Source organism: Notolepis coatsorum, assembly GCF_963971535.1.
Source record: "Notolepis coatsorum genome assembly, chromosome: 8".
Lineage (NCBI taxonomy): Eukaryota > Metazoa > Chordata > Actinopteri > Aulopiformes > Paralepididae > Notolepis > Notolepis coatsorum.
The window spans coordinates 71,578,757-71,590,884 of NC_140172.1; the positions used below are offsets into that span (position 1 = coordinate 71,578,757).

The following is a 12,128-nucleotide window of genomic DNA, read 5'->3' on the forward strand; positions in this document are numbered from 1 at the left end:
TTCACTACGAGGCAATTTTCAATGTACCGTATCGGTCCAAATATATAACAACCCTGATTATAAGACTCGCTTTTGGAAATAATTACTATTTTGAAGACCTACCGGTAATCTTGTTTTTATAAAGACAATTATTTTATTTGAAAATAATGTGTACAAAACAAATGCCCACTAAACAAACTTCAATTTCTATAATAAATAAATAGTCTAGGGCGGCTACGTGGCGTAGTGGGCAAGGCGCTCGCCACGAATGACGGAGACGCTGGGCTTGCCTGTTCGAGCCCAGCGCTCCACATTGCTTTCAGTTTAGCTGGTCGTTCATACTAATACACATTGGCCGTATTAGGGGGTGGGAAACTGATGGGTGGGGATCGGGCGTTGTGGACAGCGACTCCTACAGGTCGGTTGGTGCGCCTGCGCAGTAGAATCAGGAAGTGTCGGGGGCAGCGTGAGCCTCCCACGCGTTACTCCTCGCCACTGAGAGATCGAGCTGCGCAGGTGAAAAGATGCGACTGCTGTTACCTCAAGTACCGGAGGGGACTTGTGCTATGTATGACTTAGTCCACATTGCAGCCGGCTTGTGGGAGGCAAGAAATAGCGTTCGTGACAGGGGAGGGTTGAATTGGATGATACGAAATTGGGATGGGAGAAAATATAGAAAATGGGAGAAAAAGTGGATAAAAAAAAAAAAATAGTCTACAGATTAGCGAGTAACAAGGTTTTTCTGGAATATCATATATATATTTTTTTGTATTACCTTTCCAGAGAGTGCAGGAAGTTGGACACACTGTTCCTCAGATTGACGTCTGCCACATGGAGAGCCCCGCTTACGATTCCCAGCATAGTATCTGGACGCTCCGCCTGCGCACACATACACAGACACACAATTACACACTCTTCACAATGGAACTCAGTTGTCATCACAAAAGCCTAAAAAAATTACCTAAATACAAAATAAATACAAAAATACCTCCACTCAGGTATTTCCGCTCATGTAACGGCATGTCCGTATCAGTAGTCTATGAACGCTACGTAAAGTGGGCGACATGTTGTTGGCACAATTTGGAAAAGCACAAACATGAACCACTGTTTTTATTTTAGATAACACCAAGCTCGCTTTTAATGTAACAACGTTGCTGACCAGTGCCGTCTTCCTGCAACAACTCATGCCTCGCAAGATTTCTGTTTCAGTGGCACAAACGAGCACTTTGTGATACAAAGGAAAATCAAGCAACCCTCAAAAACCACTCGGTCAGTAGAAACGCCCATCCCTGGCTCCTACCTGCATCTTCTCAGAGATGAGCCTGTCCAGCCAGCCCGTGTCAATGGTGTTCTGTTGGAAGCTCTCGGTCTCCAGCAGCTTAATGAGGTACTCTACCGTGGTCCTGAAGTCTCCTCTGATAGACAGCTCCTTCAAGGCCACCACCATGTTGCTACACAGAGACAGGGATGTCAAACAGACACGTCAAACTAAAAAACTAAAATGCTCCAGTGGATAATCTACTATTGAGGAAGAGTGCTTTTTTTTTAGTAGGGATGATATAGTGTAGGTACAGTATGACAAAAAGAAGGCCATGGGAACCATGTACCGCATTGGTCCGAATATAAGATGACCCTGATTATACGATGACCCTGATTATATGACAACCCCTCTTTTTCAAGACTCATTATTGGGGAAATACAATTCTGTTTTTATAAAGAAATAATTGTATTTGAAAATAATGATAATATAACACATAATAATTCAATGTACTGTAGGTTGTTATTTTTTATCATCTTTTGGTAAAATTATTATTAAAGGTGACATGCATTATAAACAGTGTTGGGACTAACGCGTTACAAAGTAACGCGTTACAGAAACGAAGTTACTTTTTGCCGCAACTAGTACTCTAACGCATTACTTTTGAAATTCAGTAACGCTACTTACGTTACTGAATGGTTCGTCACTGCGTTATTTGCGTTATATACGGCGTAGATTGATAGCGAGCGGTAGTGATTATTATTATTATTATTATTATTATCCTCATATCCTGGCTGCGGGGAACGCTATGCTTGGGGCGTGTTTTGTTTACTATTCCTGAGATTCCTGACTGGCAGCGCCCAGGCAGAGCACTCGCGTATTTATCTTTTGTCGAGCGAAAAGAAAATAACGTTTTAGTTATGTCATTTGTGTTTTGGCTCAAAGATACTGGAGTCTAACGTTAACTACGAGGACTGTCACTCATCCAAATCCACTCGCCACCCGCGTAGAATGATACGAGGCGAGTCTGGCCACTGGCCAATCAGAAATGCGCAAACCAGAAATGCGGCTACGGAAAGAAATAGACCCTCTCTATTGTAAACAAAACAAACGCTCGCTATGAATCTACATAAAAAGAACGCAGTAACAAACTAACAAACCATTTAGCAACTACTTGGAGAGATAATTAATATACAACATGGAAACGAGATAAAGAACATGTTTGAGGCGCTGCTGGAGTCAACTGGACTAACGTAACGTTACTACATCTCGACCACCGCAGACTTTGGTGAGTGCAATGTGTTCACTGAAACTCAAGTTGATCAACGGATTTTGACTGTACGAAATCTGCCAGGGAATCTCATAATACTAATCAAACAATATAAATATAGTCCTTTCATGCACAATTGATATCCTAACTATTCTAACGTTGCAATGCTTTGATTGATATCTTAAACAACGTTGCAACTTGCAAGATGGTGAATGAATGAATGAATGAATGAAAGAAAACTTTATTTAACAGATTGCAGAATGGGTACAATACAATACAGTACGACTCAATACATACAATTGTTAAGGTTTGGCAGACCTGAGAAAGACGTTTGTCTTGTTTCCATCAGGGTCCCCCATTTTCAATTCATATAGACATTTATGACATACACAACATACATGACATTTATGGCATAGGGACATATAGGTATTTAGTACTGATACATTTGTGACATAAACGGTATTCAAATATACAGTACTGTTACCCCTAGCTTTGGGTAGGGCGTTCCACATTGTTGTGGCATAATTGCGAAACGTGTTTAGTCCCTTGTTTGAGCCGAATCTGGGTTTTACATGATTTGTTGAGCTTCCTCTGGTGTAGTGGTTGTGGTATTCACTGACCTTTGGGAAGTATTTTGACATGTACATGGGTACCCCGGTCGTATAGTGTATCTTGTAGACCAGGCCCATTGCAAGTTGCTGTACTCTGTCGTCTACTCTAAGCCATCCTAGGTTGTCAAAGTGGGCAGGGGTGAGGTGGGTTCTGGGGTTCAGGTCAAGTAGTAGTCTGACCAGTTTGTTTTGTGATGTTTGTAATTTTGTTTTAAGCGCCTTTGAGGTGCTTTGGTACCATGAGGTGCACGCATAGTCGTAGTACCCTTGAATTATAATGGTTATAATGAAACGCTCCGGTGACATCAAGGCTGTTCCTTCAACCGGCGCACTTCTTATTATATCGACTCGGGACAACATTTGTTTGTGTCAGATTTGTGTTTGTATCTAGACCACATTGCTTAGCAGAGTTCGGTGATGTGAATGGAAACTGTCAAGTTGATCAACCGATTTTGAGTACTATCTGGGGCATGGGACTCGGGAGCAATCTTTTTTTTTTTTTTTTTTTTTTTTTAAATAACTAAATAGTTACTTTTCACAGTAACTCATTACTTTTGGGTGTAAGTAACTAGTACAGTAACGAAGTTACTTTGAAATGAAGTAACTAGTAAAGTAACTGAGTTACTATTTTTCAGTAACTAGCACAACACTGATTATAAATGTCTTTTTTCAGTGTCTAGCATTGTATTATAGTAATAGGAGTTAGTATCAATGTGTCTGTGTCTCTAAATACCATATTGGCGGATTGCCGTCATTCAGGTCATTCATTTCATTCATTTCCTGCTCCATTTAATCAGGTCGTTCTGATTTGACTCGCATGGTGACGTCACGTGGCGAGGATGGAGCGGATAGTGATCCGATTGGCTCTGTGGTTGTAGCGCACCAAACAGGGTTTGACAGAGAGCGAGCGAGAGAGAAAGGGAGAATCAGATAGACCCTCGCGACAGAGCACACATACACGTGCGCGCGTCGCGCTGTCGTCTCTCGGTCTGTCTCTCTCTCTCCCCCTCTCTATCTCTCTCTCTCGATTCGGGAGCATAACTAACGCCCCGTCTATAGCTGTAGCGCACGGCACAGTGGAAGACTTCCTCAAACGGGAGAGGGAGAGAGAGAAAGAGAAGGGGACCTGCGTATCTCACACGCAGCTGTGTTTACACAGTGCTCTCTCTCTCTCTCTCTCTACTCGCAGACTGTGTGGATGACTGTCACTGAAAGTGCTTATGGGCGGAGCCCAGCCAATAACAGGCTGAAATCTTGAGGCTGGAAAATTATGCTTTTGAGTACCCCATTAGAAATATAAAACAATGATTTTTTTTTTTTAAATAAACCTTACAGATGTCTTCCATAGACTCACAGGAATTGTATAAAGTTGCCCAAATAGTGCCAGGAATAGCAATGCAGGTCCCCTTTAAAGAAATATATAAAAAACACATTGAAGAAAATAATAGGCTGTTGTTTTTAACATCTTTTGGTTAACATCTTTTCTCTTACTGTTTGCATTTCTAAGGCAATCTTTTTGGGTTCGCCATCTTCTAACATTACACTCTGTAACATATTTCTTGGCTGCTCGACAGTTTGATGACTCTGCTTCGTTGATCACCATGATCTTAAAATTGGCATCATAACTCCTCCTCTTAGGCCGTATGGTGAAGGCTGTATCGTTTCATCCTGTCCCCACCTCTGCGAATTACACAATTTTCACTCTGGGTGAAAGATAGATTGGTGTAGATTTAGGAACAAAAAGTTCTCCATTGACAAAATAGCCCATTTTGCGCAATCATCATTTTAAAGTCGGGACTAGATCTTTCCTCGCGAACGGATATTTGGTCACCAGAGTTTTATTTGACGCAATTGGTGCGAGTTCGGTCATGTATCTTGCGCTCGACCAATAGCAGCTCTCTTTGTTGTGAGGATCCTCGCAACAAAGAGAGCTGCTATTGGTCGATCCGGTGTCAACAAAATCCACAGACTAACGTTACATCAGAACAGGATGAAAATGGACACAAAACACCTTCTAAAGTTTGCAAAAAGGTTTTCTAAACAATGTTATATACATCTCACGTCCGTTCAGAAAGAACGTGTACAAGATTTGAACGGTGGGATAGATATAGAAACTGCGTCGAATGGTGGCTTAACCTACCAGTCCAGAATCATACCATTGTGGAGACATACAAACATTGTTTAGAGATCGATTTGTGTCATAAATGTCATGATATATATTTGTATATCTGTATGTTGTGTATGTCATAAATGTCATGATGAATTGAAAACGGGGGACCCTGATTAGATTAGATTGTACTTTATTGTCATTATATTTGCATACAACGAGATTTGGGACTCAAACCTAAGGTGCGGTAATAAAATCACAAGTAATAAAAGAGAAACATAAAATCCTATACAGGAACATTAAATGCTATACAATAAGACAATGTTAGTCCTGTACAATATACAAAATAACAATATACAGAATAGCAATACACAAATAACAATCACAGTGTCAGACGGTAGTGGGTGGGTATTGCACTGTGGATATTGCACATCAGGATGTTGCACAATGTGGGAGGAGGGGGAAAGGTGAATTACCCTAGACCAGTCTACATTTGATGGTCTTAGCAAATATGTGTGCCACCTGTATGGCCAGCCATCAGCTAAGAATGTGAATGATGCCAGATATAAAGCATTCTGCATGGCATCATCGGCTTTGCCAGAACTCTATGCCCCCGACAAGTGGCGCATTGTACCAACACTGCAAAAGGGCAAATTACCAAGCAGCTATAATGAGACATTCATTGAAGCTATGTGTGCCCCTTTACCTGTTGGCAATGGGTGGCATGTCGAGGATGGGGAGTTAACAGTGACTATGACGGATGACTACAAATCCGGCCTCTGATAGTGTGTTGCAGGTAGTCCACTAAGGTTGCAAACAAGGACAATTTGAGACAGGAAGATGTTCATGTGTGTCTGCAAAACTGCCATGTACAGATCTTTGTCAATGCCAAAACTGTGCAAATGTTTCTAAGGAAACCGAAGATAGGGCTACATGGGATGATGACTCAGATGATAGTAGTGAGGATGATTAACATCTGGGAAGTGTGGTGGTGGATGAGGGTGTGGACTGGGGTTGGGATGTATAGGGCGAGGGGATTAGGATTATACAGTAGTAGTGTGATTCGTTTGCATTTGTTGAGATCAGTTTGACACTGATCTCTCCACACACCTCACTGTTTACTAATTTTACTCTGTATTGTATATATGTATATTGAATATTCCTCTTTACTTACTTACTTTTTTTTTACTGTATGAAGCACACTCTCAGGGGCTCATACAGAAACAAGCATTTCATCGTAAAGTACCTGTATTTTATTGTGATAAATAATAAACAAACTTGAACCTTTAAACTTGTGTTAGTTGTGTATGTATGTGACGAATAAACCTCCGGTCAGTCCTTATACCAGCGGCCACAACAGTGGGCAGGGACTGCTGCCAGACATCCAACTACAACTACTAGGAGCCTAAAAAGGACAATAACACTACCGTATGCATACTGCACCTTATGTGAATACTGTATATTTCAGTTAGTTAGTTAATTATATTGACTCGTTATATTGTTTACACTGCTTGTTTTTACTACCTGTACCTCCCCTGGCTCCCCCATGCTGCTATGATGGCTGAATTTCCCCAATGGGACGAATAAAGGAATATCTTATCTTGATTGATTGAAAACTTTATTAACAGATTGCAGAATGGGTACAATACAGTACGGCTCAATACACACAATTGTTAAGGGGATGCAGACCAGAGAAAGACTTTCGTCTTGTTTATATCAGGGTGCCCCATTTTCAATTCATCATGACATTTATGACATACACAACATACATGACATCATGACATTTATGATACAAATCGATCTCTAAACAATGTTTGTATGTCTCCACAATGGTATGATTCTGGACTGGTAGGTTAAGCCACCGTTCTACGCAGTTTCTATATCTATCCCACCGTTAAAATCTTGTACACATTCTTTCTGAACGGACATGAGATGCATATAACATTGTTTAAAAACCTTTTTGCGAACTTTAGAAGGGGTTTTGTGTCCATTTTCGTCCTGTTCTGATGTAACGTTAGTCTGTGGATTTTGTTGACACCGGATCGACCAATAGCAGCTCTCTTTGTTGCGAGGATCCTCGCAACAAAGAGAGCTGCTATTGGTCGAGCGCAAGATATGTGACCGAACTCGCACCAATTGCGTCAAATAAAACTCTGTGGTGACCAAATATCCATTCGCAAGGAAAGATCTAGTCCCGACTTTAAAATTATGATTGCGCAAAATGGGCTATTTTGTCAATGGAGAACTTTTTGTTCCTAAATCTACACCAATCTATCTTTCACCCAGAGTGAAAATTGTGTAATTCGCCGAGGTGGGAACGAGAATCGTTTTCTAGCCACTTCTCACTCAGCTTTCACCATACAGCCTATCTGTTGTTTGTTAACTCGCCCGACTTTTGAGCCACTTTTTTGGAGCTGGTCTCTGTGTGCGTGTGTGCGTGTGTGTGTGTGTGTGACAGACCCCGAAGATAAGACGATGCCCCTTTTATTTGTCTTATATTCGGCACAATACGATACATGGATATTGAAGTGAACTAAACAGATGCAGCACAAGGCTGAAAGAAGGGTTGGATTCAATTCACTTTCAGTTCCAACGAATTCGAGAAGTGGATTTTCACACTGAAAAACCGATTGCAAGCAATGGTTTTCCTATCCAGCCTATTGACAAGTAAATAAGAATTCATGTCCCATCGTCACCAGGTAGACGGCAACATTCTGTTTACATTTCTAATTGCCTGAATTGAAAGTGAAACCCTGACATAGTGGAGCTACTGGCATCGTATCAACATCCACCGGTGGTGTGGTGCTCACGGTGGTCTGGAGATACTGCCAGGGTTCCCACAGACATTGCAAAATGAAAATCAAGGACTTTCAAGTACTTTTCTAAGCACTATTTAACATTTTAAAAGGGCATTTAAAAGGATACAATTCACTTTTAAATGCTGTTTTTATAGAAAAAAAATCTGATCCAATATGTATGGCTTAAAATCTATTTCCGACAATTAGTTAAGACTCGTAAAAAAAAATGATATTTATTGATTCAGAACAATTTTATCATGGATGAACAAAACGTTCAATGTTTAGTTAGGTTGATTTGAATTTCAAGGACTTTTTAAGCACCTTGTTAAAAAATTAGCTGTTTTCAATATTTTTATTTTTAAATAAAGCACTTTAAGCACTTCAAGGACCTTGTGCGAACCCTGGGAGATACTGCGTGTACTCACGAGATGGCTTCCTCGCGATTCTCTCCCCAGGAGAAACAGTGTCCAAACTGCGAGTCGGCGAACTCGTGCAGGCCTCCGGCCGCCGCCACGCTGAAGTAGCCCCACACGTTCTTGTTACTGCGGAAGTTCAGCTCCTGGACCGTCCCGGAGCTCGGCTTGAAACCCTGCGATCAACACAATCAATTCAGCCTTCATCAACGACAACAAAGAAATACACAAACCTAGCATGGGAAAACTACGTTTCCTTCACATTTATTACATCGTTTTGTTTGTTTCGGCCTACTTGCAGATGTGTGGGGTGCAATGAGTGCCAGAAGGTTTTAGATGATCACAGGGAGGAATTTGAACGTCAATTTAGGTCATGAAATCATTAATTAAATTATGTATTTATTTATTAAGAGAAAACAACTTGACCGAGCTCCGATTAAAAAAATAAACGTTGCGATAAAATACCCAAATCTGACAAATCCAATGAAACAAAAGTGTAGAGGATGTGACTAGAGGGAAGGACAGAATATCATAGGTATTTTAAATGGAGGAGTAACTCAATCTCAACCTTTAGCAAAGCACTGAACCCCTAACCTGCTCCAGTGGAGCTGCTCGGTGTCCCAGTGGGGGACTGTGACTGTGCTGGGTAGGTTTGAATGTATGGAACAGTGTAGAGTTAAATAAGAGTACTCAGGTGTGAATGTATGGAACAGTGTAGAGTTAAATAAGAGTACTCAGGTGTGAATGTATGGAACAGTGTAGAGTTAAATAAGAGTACTCAGGTGTGAATGTATGGAACAGTGTAGTGTGTAATCAGAGTTCTCAGGTCTGAATGTATGGAACAGTGTAGAGTTAAATAAGAGTTCTCAGGTGTGATTGTATGGAACAGTGTAGTGTGTAATCAGAGTTCTCAGGTGTGAATGCGTGGAACAGTGCAGTGTGTAGTAGAGTTCCCAGGTGTGAATGCATGGAACAGTGTAGTGTGTAGTAGGGGTGTCGCTGAAAAAAGGACAATGCGATCACAGCTAATCTTCCTCAAGCGACGATTGCAAAGTTGCATCCCGTCTCCGCCAGGACCAGGAGAGAGGGTGGAACAAAACGTACCTCGTCTGGGTTTTCACTGGTGATGCGGGCGGCAATGACGTGGCCCCGCGGGGAGGGGGCTGTGGACAGACCCTCGAAGTCGATGAGAGAGTCCCCCCAGGGCTGGACGGCATACAGCATTCTGATGTCCTTGATCCGATGGAGAGGGATCCCCATGGCGATCTGACGAGAGACCTCACTTCATCAATGTGTAACCCAATGGGTCGAGAACACTACCAACACGTTTAGGGGTTAGGGGTTCTAATCCCCTGTGTGTCCCAATCAGTCGAGAACAGTACCAAAACGTTTAGGGTTAGAGTTTCGAATCCCCCCTGTGAAGCCCAACAGTACCAACACATTTAGGGTTAGGGGTTCTAATCCCCCCTGTGTATCCCAATGGGTCGAGAACACTGCCAACACGTTTAGAGGTTCTAATCCCCCATGTAACCCAATGGGTCGAGAACAGTACCAACACGTTTAGGGTTAGGGGTTCTAATTCCCCCTGAACAGTACCAACAGGTTTAGGGTTAGGGGTTCTAATCCCCTGTGTATCCCAATGGGTCGAGAACATTACCAACACGTTTATGGTTAGGGGTTCTAATCCCCCCTGTGTAACCCAATGGGTCGAGAACAGTACCAACACGTTTAGGGTTAGGGGTTCTAATACCCCCTGTGAAGTGAAATTCAAACCATGCAAACATAAAACACACCGACAACACTTAACTATAGTCTACTATAGTCGAATATATTATTTTGACAATATTGAAATCACGATTATTAACACATTGGGCGCCGGTAATTGTGCCCATCATTATACCCAGTCTGCCAGCGCTGTGAGCCTATGAAGATGTTTACCTTCTTTGCAGGGCTATAACTTTTTAAATATTATAAGGGCGGCTACGTGGCGTAGTGGGCAAGGCGCTCGCCACGAATGCGGAGACGCTGGGATCGCCTGTTCGATCCCAGCGCTCCACATTGTTAGGTTCTCATCAAACCATCCCAAGTCCTTAGATTGATATATATATGGACCAGCTGACAGATTCAAGCGACAAAGTTGTATTTCTCAGACGGTATGACATATTTATACCCTCATGGATGAAGAAGAGAAGGGGAGGGGTGTGTGTGTGTGTGTGCGTGTGTGTGCGTGTGTAAGTATGTGTGTGGGCTTATGTGTGCCTGTGTCAGAAGAAGGGGGGCTAGGGGTAATGGGTTAGAGGAGGGAGGGCTGTTTAGCTGAGATCATGTCAGCAGGTGGCCCAGGGCAGGGTGGCAGAAAGGCCAGGGAGGGGAGAGGAGAGGGATGTTTAGGAGACACACAGAGAGAGAGGGGATGGAGAGACACATGAGACACATGTGAGCTATAGCATGTGAGCTGTCGTCATGCTGATCAGGACAAGAGCCAATTGAGAAAGTGGCTCCATTGACCGGCCTGTGACCAGGCACTGTGTGTGTGTTTGTGTGTGTGTGTGGGGGGGCAGATGTACAGAGAGCCACAGCGACGAGCATGTGAGGCACTGGACCCTACAGCCTGAGGGCCCGGAGGATACAATCATGCTATCAGAGGAGAGCTTCAAATATTAATGAAATATCCTATAACATTGCTTTCAGTTTAGCTGGTCGTCCGTACTAATACACATTGGCCGTATTAGGGGGTGGGAAACTGATGGGTGGGGATCGGGCGTTGTGGACAGCGACTCCTACAGGTCGGTTGGTGCGCCTGCGCAGTAGAATCAGGAAGTGTCAAGGGCAGCGTGAGCCTCCCACGCGTTACTCCTCGCCACTGAGAGATCGAGCTGCGCAGGTGAAAAGATGCGACTGCTGTTACCTCAAGTACCGGGGGGGACTTGTGCTATGTATGACTTAGTCCACATTGCAGCCGGCTTGTGGGAGGCAAGAAACAGCGTTCGTGACAGGGGAGGGTTGAATTGGATGATACGAAATTGGGATGGGAGAAAAATATAGAAAAATGTGAGAAAAAAAGTGGATAATTTTTTTTTTTAATATTATAGCTATATCTGCATTGCTATGGCCCATTCAACATCGATTATCTATCGTTCCGGATGTGGGAACGTTATATTTTTTCATTCATACATTGTTGTGTTAATACCGTCTAGAGATTATAAGTATGTTTTTAAGCTTTTCTGCTGTAATTCCAAAAACGCTAGTTGTATGGCGCAATAAACGCCGAAATCATATCGATTATTGCGTTTCGAAAGCGATCCAAATGCACTCGAGTGTTTGTCTGGACCCACGTAACAAGATATTACTGCCGGAGGAATTTCCTCGATGCACCGATCGCCACTTCCGGTTTAGCGTGAGTGTAACTCGCCCGACCATCCACCAGGCGGCGGTATTGAGGCGTTGCAATCTCAGACAGGGTGCCGCTGCTGTCCGGAGGGAGGCTGGATGAATTATGAATGCCATGGCGAAAAAATTAAATATTGATCCCAAAAACGATTTACGCCGTTGTTGGCGTTCAACGCATGGCGGGCAATAACGACTTACGCCGTTTATGGCGCACAATGAGTCTCATTCCCGAACGAATTTACGACCAAAAATGTCCTCTTAGGCAGATTTCTGCCCATTTAAGACATATTAGGGCTGGTAGC

At 42.8% G+C, this 12,128-nt stretch overlaps 1 protein-coding gene across 3 annotated transcripts in view; it reads right to left on the reverse strand.

Moving 5' to 3' along the window:
• The window catches only part of acaca (acetyl-CoA carboxylase alpha), a 143,145-nt gene that overhangs the window by 91,709 nt on the left and 39,308 nt on the right, over positions 1-12,128 (reverse strand). For all 3 annotated transcript variants that reach the window (XM_084320849.1, XM_084320847.1, XM_084320848.1), the window contains exons 12-15: positions 9,541-9,702; positions 8,449-8,612; positions 1,280-1,430; positions 755-858 (exon numbers count right to left, since the gene is read on the reverse strand). In XM_084320849.1, coding sequence (XP_084176975.1) covers positions 755-858; positions 1,280-1,430; positions 8,449-8,612; positions 9,541-9,702 — 581 coding nt within the window. The remainder of the gene's footprint in view (positions 1-754; positions 859-1,279; positions 1,431-8,448; positions 8,613-9,540; positions 9,703-12,128) is intronic.